Here is a 22684-nt window from a genome sequence, read left to right as displayed (position 1 = left end):
TCGAGAGCACATGTTTTGATACTTTTACGTCTAAACAATCATTGTTTGGTTCAAACAAACTATCAAATTCAGGCATTTTTCTCCAAAAATGACAACTATGGATCAATCACCACAACCAGAACAATTAAAATTAAACTTCAGATCTAATATTTACCTTGAAGCAATCAGTTTATGAACATATCACCTCTCTTCAAGTTGTTGTGCCTACAAAAATCATACAAACAGAGAATCCCTATCTTTATCCTTTCTACCTCTTCTCCCATCAAACTCTTCACCGTCCTCTTCCTCTCTCCTCAACGCCTCCCCCAACTTCTCCAAATATGCTCTGCCGCTCTCTTCCGCTTCTCAGTGGTCGTCTCATCTTCCTCCGATTTAATTCTGTCATTACGCCTCCACATGTTTGTCGTTGTACACCTCAGAATCACAACTTTTAATGTCGTCTTCATCAATTTCAAAGAACACATCTGGTTGTCTGGTATAAACCGCTTGAATTTGTGTATGTTATCTTCGTCACCTGCCTTGTCTCCGGCGTCGACCTTGGGGTTGTGAGGTAATCAGGAAAAATGTAATTTGGGGATTTACGACCTATGAGATGTAAGGGATTTTATGTGTTTTTACTATACTGTCCTTTCTACTCATTTATATTGTGTTCCCTTCTCACTTAAAGCCATTTTAATCTAAGCCCTTAATTTTGGATAATCTATGGATAAAAATTGTTCTTAGTGTTCTCATAAAAATCTTTGTTCTCAAGATAACCCTCCCCTATATATATATATATATATATATATATATATATATATATATATTATATAAATAAGATTTTTGGGAATGTTACACGTCTCGATCCCACCAACTCACAAACACGGCCCATTTAGCACCCTAATTTTAGATTTATTATTGGTTATTTATATTTTTTTTTTCAAATGTCTTTTTTGTATTATTTTTATGTTTTGATTCCTCCAATGTTATACCGCTAGTAAATGCACCCGCCGTGTGTTGCGCCGGCGTCAAAACATACACTACCTTAAATTTGTATAGTGAAACGAAAACAAATTATATTTCTAACTGGTTTCCTAACTAAATTTACGTGAAATAAAGGCTAAAAATTAATAATAATTATAATAATAATGATAATACTATTTCTTATTGAAAACAAAAATAATTAAATATGTGAGTCTGAAGATAAAATTTGGTTTAGAAGAAATATTTCTTAGCATTAATTTGGCGTGTAAATGTAAATTTACAAAAGTTGTTTATAGACCACCCGTGTAATTAAATGTACAATGTTCTATTTTATGAGATTTGAAAAATGTTTATTAAAAGGATGAAAATAGGGTGGTTTACATATCCTGTGGGCCGGTCTTTACATGTATATTTATACAGGAACTAGGTTATAACCCCGTGTATTACACGGGTTGAGTAAATAAATTTATATACTAAATAATAAAACATTGTATCTTTAAAAATTTTCTTTATTGCACGGATTGAATAAATATAATTTTATATATTAAATAACAAAAAAGTTATATATATAAGAACCATATTGTACGGGTTGAATTAGTGTAATTTATATACCAAATAAAAAAATATATCTTTAAAACCACATGTATTACACGGGTTGAATAAGTGTAATATTGTTTACCAAATAATAAAGTAATACATCTTTAAAAAAACCTCATTTATTACACGAGTTAAATAAATGTAATTTTATATACCAAATAATAAAAAAGTTAGTAAATGTAATTTTGCATTGTGAAAATAAAAATATTTAATATATTAATACAAAGTTTGGTTTTCGTGATAAATAATTTATTTTATTTAAAATTTTTTAAATTAACAGTTTTTTTTCAGATAATATTTTATTAGAAAAATAGAAGAATGGTATTCGAAATTTAAAGTAGGATAAAATATAATATTAGCTCATTATTCATTTATTTATTTATTTAATATAAGATAAGTTTGGAAGTGAGACGAGAAAATCATAAAATAAATACCTAAATGAACGACATGTGTCACACATTAATGTTTTATTATATAGTATAGTATAGATAAAAATTTAGATTGATATAAATAGATTATTTTGTTGTAACAAAATTTGTTAACGAAATCTCAATAAATTTAACTCATTATTTAAAACTCCGTAAATGCATAAATGATAAATAATATTAGTTAGAGTTAGAGTAAATTACAATTTTGGCCCCTATGGTTATATCAATTTTACCCTTTTAGCCCAAAAAAGAATTTATTTTTGTCACACCCCCAAAACCCACCTGCGGAGCACCACCGCTTGGGAGCGTGACTGACCAGGATCAAGCCACCAATTATATCAAACATAGCATTAAATAATAATCAAAGACATAATTGGTGTTCAAAACCAAACACTGTTTAAGTAGCGGAAGCATTAAATGTAAAACCCAAAACATAAGTATCAATGTGTGAATGTAAAAGTGTTAAATAAGCATTCACGAGTTCTTGTCCACAACGACCCGCTTCTCCTCTGGTGCAAGCTCCAAGTATACCTAAGGTCCTGCAAGGCATGCAGCAAATAATCAACAAACTAGTTGAGCGAGTTCACAGAAAGTAAGTTCATAACATTGTGCATAAGTATAACCAGTGGGGGTTTCCCATGTTTATCCTGGCTAATGAGGGCTTCTCATTAACGGTACTTACTAGACTAACTTCCGACCATGTGTTCTTCTTTACCGAGAACAGGAAAACGTACGGGGTCACGTAGGCTTTACGTGACGTGCCCTTCCCCGAGGACAGTGGTACGCGTGGGGGCTACGTAGGCTTTACGCAGCGTGGCCTTCCGACCTGGAAGCCAGTGTATGGTATTGGGTTACGTAGGCTTTACGTAACGTGTCCTTCCCGACCCGGGAGACATATGGCAAATATACTGGGTTACGTAGGCTTTACGTAACGCGTCCTGACTAACCTGAGGACGATGGTCTATAGTCTGGTATATGCGTAAGTACGAGTAATCATTCCACATTCATCATATCCAACCCAATTCCCAACCCGGGAATCCCATGCCTTGGCTGTGTGAACTCACCTTGGTTTGCTCGGCAGATACACAAATAAAGGACTCTTGACTAACAGGTTAACCACGTCCTAACAGGTTACCACACAAGTCAGGTTCGTTACAAATATTGCACGTATGTATCATACAGGTGAACACGTTGTTAGCACGTAAGTATCATGGCAACCACGTATGTATATCATAGCAACCCGAAATCAGTCAAACAATATGGTTAACATGTGTGAAGTAGAACAAGCCCAATAACATGCATAAGAGATCCAATATAAATCGGTCCAAACAAATCAAACATAGTGGTCTCGGCCCAAATAAATAAAACACGATAGTGGACTTGTGCGATCCAATAATGTGAATGGCCCACATAGATGACTTGTGCGGTCCGTCATATTACATACAATTTTAACATATTACGGCCCGGTTCAGATTATGGCCCAATTAAAACGTTTAGTGAACTTGTGCGGTCCAACAATGTGAGCGGCCCACACAGTAACTTGTGCGATTCAGATCTAGTTGTGCGTCTAGTCGGACTGGGCTGCCCGGCCCAAAGTACAGCCTTGTGCGACCAGGCTGCCCTTGTGCGACTGGGCTGCACTTGTGTGATTCATGCAAGCTTGTACGACCGGGATCAGCTTGTCCGATCCGGTGATTTGTGCGACTGGGGTACCTTGTGCGGCCGGTTAACAACTTCCACCAATTAAGCAATCAGTTACACAATCAAATTAATTCTTTTGACTCAATTCAGTGGTTTCCATTCTTGTGAATATCAATCACTATACTAACAGTATCTATCATCAACATAATTGATTAAAACATGGCAATTTCATCACAATTCATATGAACACTAACAATACATGAACAATAATCCAATGATTCACATAATCAAAACACGGTCAACAACCTATAAATTCCTATTGTTCGATCCGATCATGCATATACAGCCGATTACTTCAAACAACACGTGATTAACAATCTAAATCAATCTATAATATGGTACATACAAGTCGGTTTCGTGACAAGTAAACATGTATCCATCGACCCACGTAATCAATCATGTTTAACAAGAATCCTATCACATCATGGCAGCCAAAACAAATCAACAAACGTAATTCAGTAATCACTAACCGGTTATAATCGAACAAGGAGAAAAAGAATGATCTTCTTGTGCCTTGTGCCGTCGAGTTCGAGCAAGAGAGAGAGAGAGAGCTAGGGTTTTTGAGAACTTGTGTGTGTGTGATATGTTTGTAACAAATGAGAGAAACAACAACCCCCAAGGTTGTGTTACACGGCCAAAAGGAGAAGAAATGGGCCGGCCCTTAATGGGCTGCCCTTGAAGTCCGATTTTTAGTAAAACGGCCCAAAGGCTTGTGCGAGTGTGAATGTTGTGTGGTTCGGGTCTCATCCAATCGTGTATTTCACACACACATATAATTCATAAATTCATAAATCATATAGCTCACATAATCGTGTATCAATACATTTCACATAATCATTCAAGTTCATAAAGTCGTGTCATGCTTACAAACGTTACACAAAACTAGGTCTAAAGTTCGAGTTGTCACATTATCCCCAACTAATTGGAAATTTCGTCCCGAAATTTTGTATGCACTCACTGAGGAAGCTAGGTAAATTGTACTGTTCACTGGTTTTCCTGGGGTGTCACATCCTCCCCCCGTTGATCTGGAATTTCGTCCCGAAATTCCGAAGTAGTAGCTTCAGCCTCAGTAGTGGTTGCCTGGTTCCCGAATAAATGGGGGTACTTTTCTGTCATCCTGTCTTCGCGTTCCCAGGTGTACTCTGGGCCACGTTTGGAGTTCCAACGAACTCGAACAAGAGGGATTCTCTTGTGTTTGAGGACCTTCACATCCCGGTCCGTGATTTCTACTGGTTCCTCAACGAACTGCAACCGCTCGTCGATAGTGAGTTCCTTGAAAGGAATGACAAGATTTTCATCTGACAGGCACTTCTTTAAGTTCGATACATGAAAGACATTGTGAACTGCCCCGAGTTCAGCTGGTAGGTTCAACTTGTAGGCTACCTTGCCAATCTTTTCTATGATTTCAAATGGTCCGACGTATCGCGGATTCAGTTTGCCCCGTTTGCCAAAACGAACCACACCCTTCCAGGGTGAAACTTTCAATAAAACCCGGTCCCCGACCTCAAATTCCAATGGCTTTCTACGCTTGTCCGCGTAGGCTTTCTGACGGTCGCGTGCTGCCGCCATGCGTTGTCTTATTTGTGCAATCTTTTCTGTGGCGTCCACTACAATCTCTGGACCCGTGATTTGACTATCCCCCACCTCTGCCCAACAGAGAGGTGACCGGCATTTACGCCCGTACAATGCCTCGAATGGAGCGGCTTGTATGCTGGTGTGATAACTATTATTATACGAAAACTCCACTAAAGGGAGATGCTTTTCCCAGCCGTTGCCGAAGTCGATGACGCATGCCCGAAGCATGTCTTCAAGCGTTTGGATCGTTCGCTCAGACTGCCCATCCGTCTGAGGGTGATAAGCTGTGCTCATGTCTAACCGTGAGCCGAAAGATTTGTGCATTGCTTGCCAAAGTTCTGACGTGAATCGTGCATCGCGATCCGAAATGATAGACGTGGGCACCCCGTGCCTCGAGACAACTTCTTTAAGATAGACGTCTGCGAGAGTGGAGAACTTGTCCGTTTCCTTAATCGGTAGGAAGTGTGCAGACTTGGTGAGTCGATCAACTACGACCCATATTGTATCGTTCCCACGCTGGGATCTAGGTAAACCCGTAACAAAATCCATGGAAATTTCTTCCCATTTCCACTGAGGTATCTTAGGCTGCTGCAGTAGGCCAGCTGGTTTCTGATATTCGACCTTGACTCTTGCACAGGTCAAACATTTTCCAACATACGTAGCAATGTGGGCCTTCATGCTAGGCCACCAATAGGTAGTGCTGATGTCGTGGTACATTTTATCCGACCCTGGATGTACCGAATAGCGAGACTTGTGAGCTTCATCCATCACAAGTTCGCGTAGACCGCCATAAAGAGGGACCCAAATCCGCCCCGTTACATAGTAGGCGCCGTCTGCCTTCTGTTCCATCTGTTGTCGTGAGCCGCGTAAGGCTTCAGCTTTGACGTTTTCGGGCTTCAGTGCTTCTGTCTGAGCAGCTCGTATCTGAACAGGAAGACTAGACTGAATCGTAAGTTGTAGCGCTCGCACGCGCCGTGGTAGTGTGTCTTTCCGACTGAGGGCATCAGCCACAACATTGGCCTTGCCTGGATGATACTTAATAGCACATTCGTAGTCGTTAAGTAGCTCGACCCATCGTCGTTGACGCATATTCAAATCCTTCTGCTTAAGGATATGCTCGAGACTCCTGTGATCGGTGTAAATCGTGCACCTGGTACCGTACAGGTAGTGTCGCCATATCTTAAGCGCGAAAACAACAGCTCCCAGCTCTAAATCGTGCGTCGTGTAGTTCCGTTCATGAACCTTTAGCTGACGAGAGGCGTAGGCAATCACTTTATCCCGCTGCATCAATACGCATCCCAGACCCTGTATTGACGCGTCACAATATACTACGAAGTCGTCTGTGCCCTCTGGCAAAGAGAGGATAGGTGCGCTGCAAAGTCTATCCTTTAGGTGCTGAAAAGCAGTCTCCTGGGGCTCTCCCCAGCGATAGGTAACACCCTTCTGTGTCAGTAGCGTAAGTGGTTGCGCGATCTTTGAAAAGTCTCTAATAAACCGTCTGTAGTAACCTGCCAGACCCAAGAATTGGCGTATCTCTGTCGGTGTACGCGGTGTAGGCCAGTTCCTGATCGAATCTACCTTGGATGGATCGACATGGATCCCATCCTTGTTCACTACGTGGCCTAAGAAGTGGACTTCACGAAGCCAGAAGTCGCATTTAGAAAGCTTGGCGTACAATTGTTCCTTTCGAAGGAGTTCCAAAATGAGACGAAGATGCTGCTCGTGTTCCTCCTGACTCTTGGAGTAAATCAGAATGTCGTCGATGAAAACAATGACGAACTTGTCAAGGTAGGGTTTGCACACCCTGTTCATAAGATCCATAAATACAGCAGGCGCGTTCGTTAACCCGAACGGCATGACAAGAAACTCGTAGTGACCGTAACGAGTTCTGAAGGCTGTCTTGGAGACGTCCTCCTCCCGGACTCTCAGCTGATGATACCCAGACCTCAAGTCTATCTTCGAATAGTAACACGACCCTTGCAACTGGTCGAATAAGTCGTCGATGCGCGGAAGAGGATAACGGTTCTTCACCGTCACCTTGTTGAGTTCACGGTAGTCGATGCACATTCTGAACGTACCGTCTTTCTTCTTCACGAAAAGCACTGGAGCTCCCCAAGGCGAAGAGCTTGGACGAATGAAACCCTTTTCCAAGAGTTCTTGCAGCTGCTTTGACAATTCCTCCAATTCCGATGGAGCTAGACGATATGGTGCGCGTGCTATGGGTGCTGCTCCTGGAGCGAGTTCGATCTGAAATTCGACCTGACGATGAGGCGGTAGGCCAGGTAAGTCTTCAGGAAACACCTGAGGGTAATCACGTACAATTGGAATATCCTCCAATTTCTTTTCTTTTGTTGATGCATCTGTAACGAGAGCCAGAATGGCTGTGTGACCTTTACGTAAGCACTTCTGAGCCTTCAAGAAAGAGATGATGCCAACCACAGCACCACTCTTGTCGCCTTGAACTTCTAGAGGTTCCTGACCCAAACGAGGAATGCGAATAACCTTTTCGCTGCATAAGATTTCTGCCTGGTGTTGGGATAACCAATCCATCCCAATCACAACGTCGAAGCTACCCAACACTATGGGAATGAGGTCGATAGAGAAGGCTTGACCAGCTAAGATAAGATTACAACCCTGAACTACGTGCGTGGCTTCTAGACTTTTACCGTTAGCTAACTCGACTACATGTTTGGTGGGTAAAAGTGTTGGTGCACGTTTTAGTAGTTGACACATTTTCACAGACATATAGCTTGTATCCGCACCCGAATCAAACAAAACAGTAACGTAAATATTGTCGAGGAGAAACTTACCCATAACAACGTTGGGATCGTTCACTGCATCGCCTCGACCTAGCACAAAAGCGCGACCACGAGCTTCATTGCCGTTGTTGTTGTTGTTCCCGCCGTTGTTGTTGCCGTTGCCCTGGTTGTTATTGTTGTTGCGATTCTGGTTCAACTGAGGGCAATCGCGTTTGAAGTGACCTTCAGCCCCACACTGGAAACATCCCCGATTCCCACGCTGTGGCTGCTGCTGCTGATTCTGGTTCTGTGGAGCTGGTTGCTGAGGCTGCTGATTCTGATTCGCAGGCCGTGGGCTCCTACAGTCTTTGGCCTCATGACCCATCTTTAGACACCTTTGGCAACGACCCTTGTTACATGGGCCGTGGTGATGCCTGTTGCAGTTGTGGCACCTAGGTTGACTACCCTGATATCTCCTCTGCCTGTGACCACTAGAGGATTGCTGACTGGGACTCTGATAGTGATCGATCTTCTGCTGCTGAGCTTGTGGCTGAACAGATGCTGAACCTTTGCTAGAATCCCCATCCCATTTCCTTTTACTGTCACCAGATGTAGCAGGAGTAACTGAGGTGGTGACATTAGCAGTAGCATTAACACGCTTGGGCAGTCTATTCTGTTCCACTGCCTGATCGGTGATACGGTGAGCAAGACGCTGAATTTCCTGGATGTTTTCGAGGTTAGCCGACGTCACGTGGCTCTGAATTTCTGGCGCCAATCCCTTGAGATACAACTCAATGCGCTTGTAGGGAGGGTCCACCATAGTAGGACACAGAACGGCCAGCTCATTAGACCGTTTAGTATACGCCTCGATTTCCGATCCAACCATTTTCAAGTTATACAGCTCGTCTTCTAGCTTGTGAATATCTTCCCGCGTGCAATACTCACGCTTGATGAGTTCCTTGAAATCGTTCCATGGGGTGGCGTTAGCAGCTGCCAACCCTAGGATCTGAACTTGGGCGTTCCACCAAGTCAGTGCTATTCCTTCCAAAGTACCGGTAGCAAATTTGACCTTGCGAGCCTCAGGGCACTCGCACATTTCAAATACTGATTCTAGCTTCTCGAACCAGTGGAGGAGTCCCACTGCCCCCTCTGTGCCGCTGAAAGAGTTTGGACGACAGTCCATGAAATTCTTGAACGTGCAGACAGGCTGCTGCGCGTGTTGACCTATTGCGTACGAGTAGGGCAAAGTTTAAATACAAAAGCTAGTTTAGGAGTGTAGGATCTAAAGATCCTAGCATAAGTTATAACTACAGGTTATCCTACCTGCTTGAGCAGCCGCAAATGCTGCTGTGACTTGGGCTTGAACGAGAGCCTCTAGCTGGGCTTGTGTCATGTTGATTCTTCCAGACATGATCTTCATAGTAACAAGTAGCATACGTAAGAATGGTTCGCGAGTAGGGCGATGACAGAAAAGCGTAGGCATATAGGTGTTCTCATGAAATCAAAGCATGTGTATCTAAGCGTAATGCGAGCAAAGTTCTAAGCAGTTCTAGCAAACAGGCAATAAACATAAACCTTATTACCTAGTATGTCGAGTCTTGCACGTGGAGCGAAGCGTCGTTGTGGATCGTTGAGAGCACTGTTCTGGTTATAGTCCGGTTTTAATAAAAACGTTTTCCCCTATTAAAACCAAGTTCTCTATAACCAATGGCTCTGATACCAATCTGTCACACCCCCAAAACCCACCTGCGGAGCACCACCGCTTGGGAGCGTGACTGACCAGGATCAAGCCACCAATTATATCAAACATAGCATTAAATAATAATCAAAGACATAATTGGTGTTCAAAACCAAACACTGTTTAAGTAGCGGAAGCATTAAATGTAAAACCCAAAACATAAGTATCAATGTGTGAATGTAAAAGTGTTAAATAAGCATTCACGAGTTCTTGTCCACAACGACCCGCTTCTCCTCTGGTGCAAGCTCCAAGTATACCTAAGGTCCTGCAAGGCATGCAGCAAATAATCAACAAACTAGTTGAGCGAGTTCACAGAAAGTAAGTTCATAACATTGTGCATAAGTATAACCAGTGGGGGTTTCCCATGTTTATCCTGGCTAATGAGGGCTTCTCATTAACGGTACTTACTAGACTAACTTCCGACCATGTGTTCTTCTTTACCGAGAACAGGAAAACGTACGGGGTCACGTAGGCTTTACGTGACGTGCCCTTCCCCGAGGACAGTGGTACGCGTGGGGGCTACGTAGGCTTTACGCAGCGTGGCCTTCCGACCTGGAAGCCAGTGTATGGTATTGGGTTACGTAGGCTTTACGTAACGTGTCCTTCCCGACCCGGGAGACATATGGCAAATATACTGGGTTACGTAGGCTTTACGTAACGCGTCCTGACTAACCTGAGGACGATGGTCTATAGTCTGGTATATGCGTAAGTACGAGTAATCATTCCACATTCATCATATCCAACCCAATTCCCAACCCGGGAATCCCATGCCTTGGCTGTGTGAACTCACCTTGGTTTGCTCGGCAGATACACAAATAAAGGACTCTTGACTAACAGGTTAACCACGTCCTAACAGGTTACCACACAAGTCAGGTTCGTTACAAATATTGCACGTATGTATCATACAGGTGAACACGTTGTTAGCACGTAAGTATCATGGCAACCACGTATGTATATCATAGCAACCCGAAATCAGTCAAACAATATGGTTAACATGTGTGAAGTAGAACAAGCCCAATAACATGCATAAGAGATCCAATATAAATCGGTCCAAACAAATCAAACATAGTGGTCTCGGCCCAAATAAATAAAACACGATAGTGGACTTGTGCGATCCAATAATGTGAATGGCCCACATAGATGACTTGTGCGGTCCGTCATATTACATACAATTTTAACATATTACGGCCCGGTTCAGATTATGGCCCAATTAAAACGTTTAGTGAACTTGTGCGGTCCAACAATGTGAGCGGCCCACACAGTAACTTGTGCGATTCAGATCTAGTTGTGCGTCTAGTCGGACTGGGCTGCCCGGCCCAAAGTACAGCCTTGTGCGACCAGGCTGCCCTTGTGCGACTGGGCTGCACTTGTGTGATTCATGCAAGCTTGTACGACCGGGATCAGCTTGTCCGATCCGGTGATTTGTGCGACTGGGGTACCTTGTGCGGCCGGTTAACAACTTCCACCAATTAAGCAATCAGTTACACAATCAAATTAATTCTTTTGACTCAATTCAGTGGTTTCCATTCTTGTGAATATCAATCACTATACTAACAGTATCTATCATCAACATAATTGATTAAAACATGGCAATTTCATCACAATTCATATGAACACTAACAATACATGAACAATAATCCAATGATTCACATAATCAAAACACGGTCAACAACCTATAAATTCCTATTGTTCGATCCGATCATGCATATACAGCCGATTACTTCAAACAACACGTGATTAACAATCTAAATCAATCTATAATATGGTACATACAAGTCGGTTTCGTGACAAGTAAACATGTATCCATCGACCCACGTAATCAATCATGTTTAACAAGAATCCTATCACATCATGGCAGCCAAAACAAATCAACAAACGTAATTCAGTAATCACTAACCGGTTATAATCGAACAAGGAGAAAAAGAATGATCTTCTTGTGCCTTGTGCCGTCGAGTTCGAGCAAGAGAGAGAGAGAGAGCTAGGGTTTTTGAGAACTTGTGTGTGTGTGATATGTTTGTAACAAATGAGAGAAACAACAACCCCCAAGGTTGTGTTACACGGCCAAAAGGAGAAGAAATGGGCCGGCCCTTAATGGGCTGCCCTTGAAGTCCGATTTTTAGTAAAACGGCCCAAAGGCTTGTGCGAGTGTGAATGTTGTGTGGTTCGGGTCTCATCCAATCGTGTATTTCACACACACATATAATTCATAAATTCATAAATCATATAGCTCACATAATCGTGTATCAATACATTTCACATAATCATTCAAGTTCATAAAGTCGTGTCATGCTTACAAACGTTACACAAAACTAGGTCTAAAGTTCGAGTTGTCACATTATCCCCAACTAATTGGAAATTTCGTCCCGAAATTTTGTATGCACTCACTGAGGAAGCTAGGTAAATTGTACTGTTCACTGGTTTTCCTGGGGTGTCACAATTTTATCTGAGCCCCCAGCGTCTTTTTTTCTAACCCTTTTGGCCCCTAACACTAACCCCATCCATTAAATGTAAGGGGCCAAAAGGGTTAAAAAAGACGTTGAGGGCTCAGATGTTAAAAATTCTTTTTGGGCTAAAAGAGTAAAAGTGATATAACCACAGGGGTCAAAATCGTAATTTACTCTATTTGTTAAATAAATAATATTATAAATGAGAAGAAGATGAAACTAAATAATAATTATCCATAAGAAATTAAATTAAATAATATTTAGTATGAGGATTATCTATAATTAATTAGAAAAGATTAAACTAAAATAATACTTATCTATAAAACATGGGCTAATATGATGACAAGTGTCCTCAAAATGATTTCTTTTATTATAGAGTATAGATTACACGGGTGTAAACCCACCTCTTCAATCCTCTACGAATTTTTAAATAAACCATAGAGTAAACTGCTATTTTAGTCCCTGTGGTTTGGTCACTTTTGCCACATTAGTCCAAAACTCAAACTTTTTGCATCTGGGTCCCTGTGGTTTCGGTTTTATTGCCATTTTGGTCCAAAAATGAAATCAGATCATATTTGTCTTATAAAATCCTGCAATTTTGTCATTTTCTTCAGAGGCAAATCAGGTCATATTTGTCTTATAAAATATGGTATTTATTTATAAAAAAAAATGATCATTTTGCCCCTGCGGAAAATGACAAAATAGCAGGATTTTATAAGACAAATATGACATGATTTCATTTTTGGACCAAAATGGTAATAAAACTGAAACCACAGGGACCCAGATGCAAAAAGTTTGAGTTTTGTACTAAAGTGGCAAAAGTGACCAAACCACAGGGACCAAAATGGCAGTTTACTCTAAACCATATTATTAATTGAGCTTCCTCATCCTTTATTCACTTTCTCTTTGTTCGGCAAAATCCCCCACCACCTGACTGTCGCCACAACACCAGTGCACCACCACCACAACACTACCACCTAACCGCAAGCACCACAACACACGACCTACCCCCCACTCTCTCTCTCTCTTCACCGCTCGACCGGTGTCGCTAAGTGGCCAGAAACGTATTCAAACAACCACATGGTCACCGCCGACGCCGAATGTAGCGGGGGAATGAAAACCCACCGCCGCCGACCGGAGTTTAGAGTGTTGGAGCGATTATCAGCTGTGGCCCAAAGAAAAAAAAGGAAAGAACATAATTTACGTCTCCTGAGTTTCGAACCCAGCTCTTTCGATTCGGGTTATCACATATAAACCAGTCCATCACATGCATGCCTTTTTGATACCGGAGTTTGATTTCAATTGTATATATGCTTTAGTTGATCGTCTTTTTTGACCAATAAAAACCGCTTACTGTTCACGCCCATAAGAAATGTATGTATTAAAATAAAATAAAATAAAATTAGCTTATCATTGATGGTAAAGCATGGTAAGATGCTCCTCACCATGCTTGTGATAGACATGTGCCGATATTTTTGGGGCTTGATACGGTTTAGTTTCTATAACGGTATTGTAATGAGTCGTAATGAGATCGAGTGAATTCTCGTCACCCTACTGTGGAGCGTCGGTAATCCCACCAGTTGATGTTATTTAGCTTGATTCAAAAAATCAAAACTATTTAGCTAGATTCATAATCAAGTTCACTTTGTTTACCCCACCTAACTTCCATCTTAAACTCACATGATCTCAAGATAGTTGCTTAAAAAAGGCTAATATGTGACTCTCTCTTTAGGTGTAAATGAGTCGAGTCTGGCGGCTCATGTATGCATCCAATTCTGACCGTTATAGATGAGAGAATACATTTACTCGATTGAGGGCCGGACCCGAACGTATAGTATAACTAACAAAATTAATACACTACTCAAAATTAACTTGCCGTCGATCCTACGCAAACAACGGTTACCTTCTTCCTCGCTCCCTCCCTCCCTCCCTCTAGGGTTTACACCTGCAACCAACCACCACCATTCCAATGGAGGGCTGGGATCCAACCACCAAGTCAACCCTAACCCAAATCCCTCTCTTAACCGTCAAAGCCGGCCCTCGCGACGGCGCCGCCTGGACGCAGCGCCTCAAGGAGGAGTACAAAGCGCTGATCGCCTACACTTCAATGAACAAATCCAAAGACAACGACTGGTTCCGCATCTCCGCCGCCAATCCGGAAGGTACACGGTGGACTGGAAAGTGCTGGTATGTGCATAATCTGCTCAAGTATGAGTTTGATCTCCAGTTTGATATTCCGGTGACGTATCCGGCTACTGCTCCGGAACTTGAGCTGCCGGAGCTTGATGGAAAGACTCATAAGGTTTGTTGTTGTGGATTGTTTGAAATTGATCTGAAATTGATATGAAACTGATGTGATTTGGGGGTTTTAGATGTTATTAGGTGTTTGTGATTGGATAAGAGGAACTGGATTCTTAGTTTTTGTAGGATTGACATGAGCTTGTGGTTTTCGGTTGGTTGAATTGACAATTTATGTGATTGCTTGCTGAGTTTATTGATTCGGTTATGGATTCTAGAATTGGCTTTGGAGAGATATCAGTTTAAAATTGGCTGATTCTCTTTTTTGAACTATCAAAATCTTGGTTTTAAAAAGCGACATGATTTAAAATGGAGGTGCGCAAAAGCTCTCGCCTTTCATATGCAAAGCGCAAAATTTACCCAATATTTAGATCATTGTTGTCAATAGCCGTTGCTATGATCGCTATAGCGAATAGCGTAGCTTATAGGTCGAAGGTCGCCACAGGGTATGTAGCCATAAATAGCGGGATAGCTGGATTTTTGAAACCAATTAAATATAGCCAATAGCTGGATTTTTGAAATTTGTTAAATATACATGTAAAAAAGCATATATACAAGGGTATTTTGATATAATATACATATAAGATTTTTATTTTTTTTTTTCTAGTGTATCGCTATTTATAAAATAGCGTTCGCTATTCGCTATGTAGCACATAGGTATCTTATCACTATTTGTCGCTATTCGCCATTAACAATATGATTTAGATACAAATAAGCTTTATACATGTTCTAATATATATTACCAACTTGAAAAGCATGTTGTACAACATCTTGCTGCACAAAAATACACATTACATGAGGCGCGTGCCTCAAGGTCCAATTTTGATGACTGGTGTGTGTGTGTTATATGAGTTTTGTTGTTTGTGATTGAATGGGAAGATTTTGAGCATTAGTTTTTGTAGGATTGATATCAGCTTGTGGTGTTTGGTCGAATGAATTGACACTTTATGTGATTGCTTGCTGAGTTTATGGTTCAGTTATGGATTCATTTGGTTTGTGGATTAGGATTGTGTGAAATTGATGTGATATGGTGTAGGTTTTGGTTTTGGTTTATTTGAGGATTTTAGGTGTTGTATGTGTCTCGTTTGATGATTTTGGTTGTTTGTGATTGAATAGGAGGAAACTATTTGTGTTTAAAATGTTTTTTCAATTAATGCATATTTAAGTGGAAATCGAACTAGCATTTCGTACCAAAGGGGCTTTTAAATGTTATTAGGTAGTCTGATTTGACTGGCTGGCGTTTCTTAATTGATTTTAGTTGCCTGTAACTCAATAGTAAGACCTTGATCGTTAGTTTCTGTAGGATTGATAATTTGATATTAAGTCATGTGATTGCTTGCTGAGTTTATGATTCAGTTATAGATTCTACAATTGGTTTTGGAGAAATATGAGTTAAAATGGCTGATAATGTGCTTGCTGAGTTTATGAAGTTTGTTTTGTGGTTTTTGAATATAAGTACTTGATTACTCATCGATCTAGTTTTTCATTATTTTGTTTTTGTTGACTGATCTATAAACTCTGGACATTTTTATGGGAATGTGATGTGCCATTTTTTTTAAAATCTTTTTGTTCAAGTTTCAATTGCTTTGAAGTTAGGGGGAAAGTTCATAGCTATAGTAGATGGCAATCTTGCCACTTATAAGATTTGTGTTTGTGTAAAACTTATGAAGTGTATCTCTCATTTATTATTAGTTGATTTATATCCTATTCACTACATACCAAATGAAATTATCACTTGTTATGACTGTTTATTTTCTGTTTACAGATGTACAGAGGAGGGAAGATTTGCTTGACGGTGCATTTCAAGCCACTTTGGGCCAAAAACTCGTAAGACAGTTCTCGTTACTTTCACCTCTTTTCAAATTTACATAATAGTTCTATTATGTTATAGACAAAGTATCTATTCATATATAGAACCAACTGGGGTAGCCCAGTTGGCCACCGACACCCACCTCTTCCAAGAGGTACCGGGTTCGAATCTTGGGAGTGGCATATGTCACCCAGGGTAAGAACTCGACAAGGGGAATTCACCGCGGAGCTAGCTTGGTCGTGTAGCGGCTCCCGGAGTGGGATCACTCCAGCGGTTGGGAGGACCGTGCACTACCCCCCCCCCCCCCCCCCCCTTCCCAAAAAAAAAAAAAAAACAAAAAAAGGACGAGTTCCCGGAATAAGTACTTATTAGTTTATAACAAAAAGACTTAGTTAAACCTTCAAGGCTATGCAGTGGTTGGTGCTTGATTCTGCTCTAGTCTCTAGCAGAGGTCTAAGTTTGAATCCAACTTTCACTAGTTTTTTGTCTTAGCCCCTTGAAGGTCACGTGCCCAGCGTAAGCGTTTTACCTGGCCAGTCCCATTGATTAGCAGCGTATTGGTGGGCCCTGTGAGTTTTCCCTAATGGGTTCTCAAGGCCACCTTAGTTTAAAAAGCGCGCTTTTTGACACATGAGGCGCACAAGGCGGCTGGCATATTGCTTGTGTCTCTATATAATACCCGTGTACTGTTTAATACTTGATTTGTTGATTTCTTTCGAGTACTTTGGCCTTAGCCGCCTTAGGTATAAACAATACAATATTTATAAGTATGTTTTTTTTGTTCAATTATATTTAAGTGTGTTATAACATATAAGTATGTTTTTTGTATAACTTATTAGTTTTTATTTTATTTTTTAATCATCATTTTATCTAGAATTGTTTCCTGGCACAAATAATTAATGATTTAATGCCCCTTTTTCAGTTTTTTTTTTTTTTTGTGATGTTTGCAAACCAATTGAAGAAAAACTAGGTAGTTAAAGCTCATTGCCTGCAAGAAGTGGCTCAAGTCTACAAAAATGTTTTATAGCATGTCGTGTATTCTCGAGTTTGCCCTTTTGGAATTTGAAAGGACATTAAAACAGAAACAAATCTATGGTTAAGTTTATAAATATTTTGGTGTTTTGGACAAAAAGTGTTTTAGGTCAACAGACAGGACTCGAATAGAAAATAAAATGAAATCAAACCATAGATGACAGTTAAGGTATTCTTGAGTTAATCCAACTTTCAATCATTCTCACTCAATTAAACTCCTGATACGAAGAAATAAGGGTTATAAACTTATAATCTATTATGAAAACAGTATATTATTATCTAGTTAATAATTAACCTTAAATGTCATTCGCATGAGGCGTATGGTCAGGTCTAACATCAACCCAACCGTATAAAATTGCTTGTTCCATTTAAAAGTTCATGTGTATTCTCATTTAATTCGTGTTTTAGTTAATAAGCATTTTTTATTTTAATTTTCCTATATTTCAGCCCTAGGTTTGGTATAGCACATGCTCTTTGTTTGGGCCTTGCACCATGGCTCGCAGCAGAAATACCAATTCTTGTGGATTCTGGCATGATCAAGCATAAAGACGACGCAGTCTCAACCAGTGAATCATAGGAGGATGTTGTTTCTTATCGTTAACAGTTTGATAACATTACAGTTTCATGTCCTGAGTTGTCGTTTGGCTGAACAAAAATAAGTATATTGTGCACCAACTGTTTAATACAATAAGTATATGTAAGACAAGTTCCAAAGTTATAATGTAATGTTGAAATAGGGTGGAAGTTAGTGTCGAGGGGGCGGTTTGGTACCACCTCCATGTTAAGTTAAGCGTGTTGAAAAGTTTGAGGCCCATATGTGCTGAATACAGGTTTGGTGAAGTTGGTGGTGATGTGTACACACTTGGTGAAAATGTTGAACGTTTTTAACGCTGACCGGGGTCACTTAGAAGTCAAGTCTTACTTAGCAGGACACCTAGTTAATTTAGGGGTGAGCATTGTTCGGTTTGGTTATGGGAAAAAAAATCGGTTTTTAGATTTCATAACTGATTGGTTTGGTTAATTGGGTTATTGAAAAAGATGGTTGGGTTAGATTTGGTTGACCGTCGACTTTGTAAATTTAGTTATATTCTGGTCATATCAGCAAACGGTAATAATTTATTCACGAGAATGAGTAGGGTTGTTCAAAAAGCTCGTGACTCGTAGCTCGCTCGAAAAAAATTAGCTAAAAAACTCGATTTGAAATGACCTGAGCCAAGCCGACTCATTTGGTTAATGATCAAATACATAGTCTCCTAAAAAATAGAAAGGGCATCAAACGAACTATGATTGAATTCATTCTAACGACACTGGAACTGTCTCGTCGAACTCTACGATCTTAGATTTTAGGTTTCGCTTTTGGATTTTTAGTTTGTAGATTTTAGAATTTTTTTTTAATCATTGTGTCTTTTTTTTTTCTATTTTCATCATTGTATCTTTTTCCTTGGCATTGTGTTATATTTTATGATCAAATGTGTCTTTGTATCCTTCCTAGATTTAGATGGCTTTGTAAGATAATTTTACCTATTGACATTGACATACATATAATTATAACAAAACCACTAAATTTGGTTACTTAATTAAGTTATTCATTTTTTCTTCTTCTCAGCTGTAAGTATATTTGTCAGCGATTGTAAAATGTGACCATATGTTGATGAGTTAGGCAATTACACTTGATCAAATTAGATGGATTTTTATTTCAAATAGCACATAGATCTTACAAATTAAATAAAGAGTAAACCTCAAATTGTCTCTGTGGTCAACCCTGATTGACACGTTGAGTCTCTATTTTTTGAAAAAATAATTTCATCTCTTAACATACAAGAAGCATTTTTATAGGTAATCTTCATCAATCATCATAGAAGCACTTCAAACTATAAATTTCAAAGATTCAAGTTTATACATATTCATGTAAATTAATAAAAAGCAAGAACAAACAAACGCTCACACATTTAAGAGTGTACCTTAATCCAATGACACATTTAAAATCTTTCTAATAGTTTAACTGAATCATTTGTTACAAGTAAGAAGCTTTAGGGTATAATGTCTGTTTGGTGGGTGGGTTGGGGGGGGGGGGGGTTGAGAAGAAGGCATGATATATTGAAAACATAATTAAATTAAATGTTGGTTAATAGTTTAATTGTTGATTGATAGTTTAATTGTTTACAAGGGTGTAAATTAATATTAATTAATTGATAACACAGGGATGCAAAATGAAAGGGTAAATCGGTCATTGCACATTCAATCTAACATATAGGTGATGTCAGCAAGCGGCATGGGGGTGGATTGATAGGATATGGAAACGCGGGGGGACTCAATCATCAATTTTTTCAAAATAGGGACTCAATGTGTCAATTTGGGTTTATCACAGTTCGCTTATACATAATAAGCATCATCATAAGCTCAAGCTTGTTTAAGCTTGGACCAAAGTTCAACCTTCTAACAACTCGATCTCAAACATCTCGAGAACAACTCGCTTAAAAGCATAAGACTTGAGTGATGCTCTAATAAGAGTATTCGGGTTGTTCACTAGTCGAGCCATGGCAAGCTCTAGCTAGGCTCCGACTAGGTATTAAAAGATTGGCTAAGCTTGGCTTGGTTGAATGTTAGAACTTACAAGAAAGAAAAAGGTGTTAATGCGAAGTGGACTTGATAATGATGGAGTTTTGGGTTTAAAAATTAAATATCATTTATTAAGGCTATAAATATTATAAGTTGGGATTAACTTAAGGGAGCTAAATGAGTGACTAGGGGTGAGCAGAAAATCGAAATAACCGAACCGTAACCGAAATAACCGACCAAACCGAACCGAAACAAAAACGGACGGTTCGGTTTTTGGATTTTTAATAATTGAAAATTTCGGTTCGGTTTTCGGATAACCATTTTCAGTAACCGAAAAAACCGAAACAAAAAAAACATCTATTTTTATATTTAAATTTAAGTTGTTTAAGTGTTTAACCCATGCTATTAGAAATTATTAATTTTATTCTTGAATATTAAATATTTATAATAAAAATATTAACATGTTTATTTATAATTGAGATGATTTATTTATTGCCTACAACAAAAACAAAATTTAATATAAAAATTAAATAATCTTCAAAGTATTATAAAAAGAAATGTCCTAATAAAAACTTTGAAGAAACATAAAAATAAATTAGAAGGTTAGGTTTATGTGAACATTATTAGTGTAAAAAGTTAAGTATAATTACTTAAATGTAATCATATTAGAAAGATTCTTAAATTTTAAATTATAATGTTTATTTTTGAAGCTTACATCCTTGTGTTTCAAAAACCGAAATAATCAAACCGAACCGGTGTAAAAACCTAAAAAACTAGAACAAAAAAAAAACCGAAACTAGACGGTTTTCAAAAACTGAAAACCGATATTTCGGTTTTGGTTTTACTCGAAAACTGAATCAAACTATGCACGCCCTATAATTAACTAACCAGCGTAGACTCAGCTAATTTACAAACCGAGTAAATTTTAAACAAACTACTATTTGAAACCTAAATTACTATTTGAAACCTAAATGGGATAAACGTATGGGTCAAAAATTATTATGGATTTTTGCTGTCACCTCTGCTTGAAAACATAATTTGCAGATGCACACACAAGACAAAACTCAAATCTATGAGCCCACTTTAAAATGTCCAATCTCTCTCCCGAGCAAGAATGACTAAACCCAGAAAAGTGTACAAACTTTACTCCACAAAATACAAGTCTAAACAACTCAACTTCAAACTGTCATTCTTGCTCTAGGAAAATTACCCTGAAAAACAGAAATCTAGAAACATATATACCCCACCTCTTCTAAATGAAAACAACCAGGTTTCAGATTCTTTTCTGTCTTTTTATTAATAAATTGTTTTTTTTTCTACAACAAACATTTGACTATATTTATTTTTTCAACAACTATTTCTATTCATTTGATGGATTCATTAGAAGTTTAGAAAGTTGATTTCTTTTAAGCTAAAGAAAAGAATTAACTTTCTCACAAAGGTGAAAATGAGGGTTCGGGTTTACGGGTTGGAATTTTGTAATACAAACATGATTAGTTGAGTTCAGCGAGATGACGCATTAGTGGACGAGGCAGTAGTGTTAAAACGCTAATCCTATTTGGGGAGGCAAAAGTTTATAATATTAAGATAAGCATCATTTGTGTAATTATTCATTTTATATATGAACCCCACACTATATATATATATATAGGATAAGTATCATGTGAGAAGTAGTAGACTATTTGAGAAACTTGAGAAACATTTTGGACCACACATTTTCCCTAATCAAAAAAATGCAAAAAAAAAAAAAAAGTAAAAAAAATGCAATTTTTTTTTTTGGAAAAATCGCAGCTTTTTCTTTAAGGATTTATTTAATTTTTTTTTGGGATTTATACACATGTGTATATTGTTAATCTTTTAACTATACATATATGTATACTGTCAATTAGTGTGAGGTTAGGTGATCCAGCCGCACCTTCCAGTACGGCTATATATGTATATACATGTTTAAAATTGAAAAATAAGTGTTATTTAGGGTTTAGCATTAGTATTTAGGGTTTAGCATTAGGGTTTAGGGTTTAACTTTATGGTTTAGGGTTTAGCATTAGGGTTTAGTAATAGTATTTAGGGTTTAGCATTAGGGTTTAGCTTTTGGGTTTAGCATTAGGGTTTAGCTTTAACTTTTGGGTTTAGCTTTATCTTTAGGGTTTGCATTAGGGTTTAGCATTAAGGGTTTAGCTTTAGGGTTTAGTTTTAGCTTTATGGTTTAGCATTAGGGTTTAGCTTTAGGGTTTAGAATTAGGATTTAGCTTTAGGGTTTAGCATTAAGGTTTAGAATTAGGGTTTAGCTTTAGGGTTTAGGGTTTAGCATTAAGGTTTAACTTGAGTGTTTATGGTATAAGGTTTAGGATTTATAACACATATTTTTTTTTTCAATTTTAAACATGTATATACATATATGTATAATTGACAATATACACATGTGTATAAATCCCAAATTAAAAAAAAAAATTTAATCCTTAAAGAAAAAGCTACGATTTTTCAAAAAAAAAAAAAAGTTTGCATTTTTTTCACATTTTTTTGCATTTTTTTGCTTAGGGAAAATGTGTGGTCCAGATTGCTTCTCAAGTTTCTCAAATAGGGTGGACTTCTCTTAGGATCCCTACCCTATATAGGATAATATATATATATATAATGTAAGTATCTATAGAAAACCCACTTTAATTTAGAAAACCCGGGAAACTCAAAGCTCCCGATGTTTTTTTTTTCTTGAAAAAATTTACACATGTTATATACATGTTTTAAGGGTTTTGGGCAAAAAAAAATCAAAATAGTGCCGAGTAGATATTTAAAAAAAAAAA

The 22684-nt window shown here is 38.6% G+C and overlaps 1 protein-coding gene across 1 annotated transcript; it reads left to right on the top strand.

Moving 5' to 3' along the window:
* The first annotated feature begins 14048 nt into the window (after positions 1 to 14048).
* Positions 14049 to 18095, top strand: LOC110942891 (ubiquitin-fold modifier-conjugating enzyme 1). Its single transcript, XM_022184653.2, has 3 exons — positions 14049 to 14486; positions 16248 to 16309; positions 17772 to 18095. Exons 1-3 carry the CDS (start codon positions 14154 to 14156, stop codon positions 17899 to 17901), a joined length of 525 nt encoding a protein of 174 aa, XP_022040345.1. The 5' UTR covers positions 14049 to 14153; the 3' UTR covers positions 17902 to 18095.
* The last annotated feature ends 4589 nt before the right edge of the window (positions 18096 to 22684 follow it).

This window comes from Helianthus annuus, chromosome 15, assembly GCF_002127325.2.
Source record: "Helianthus annuus cultivar XRQ/B chromosome 15, HanXRQr2.0-SUNRISE, whole genome shotgun sequence".
Lineage (NCBI taxonomy): Eukaryota > Viridiplantae > Streptophyta > Magnoliopsida > Asterales > Asteraceae > Helianthus > Helianthus annuus.
The sequence above is the reverse complement of the archived record's forward strand: the minus strand, read 5'-3'. Positions and strand labels throughout refer to the sequence as shown.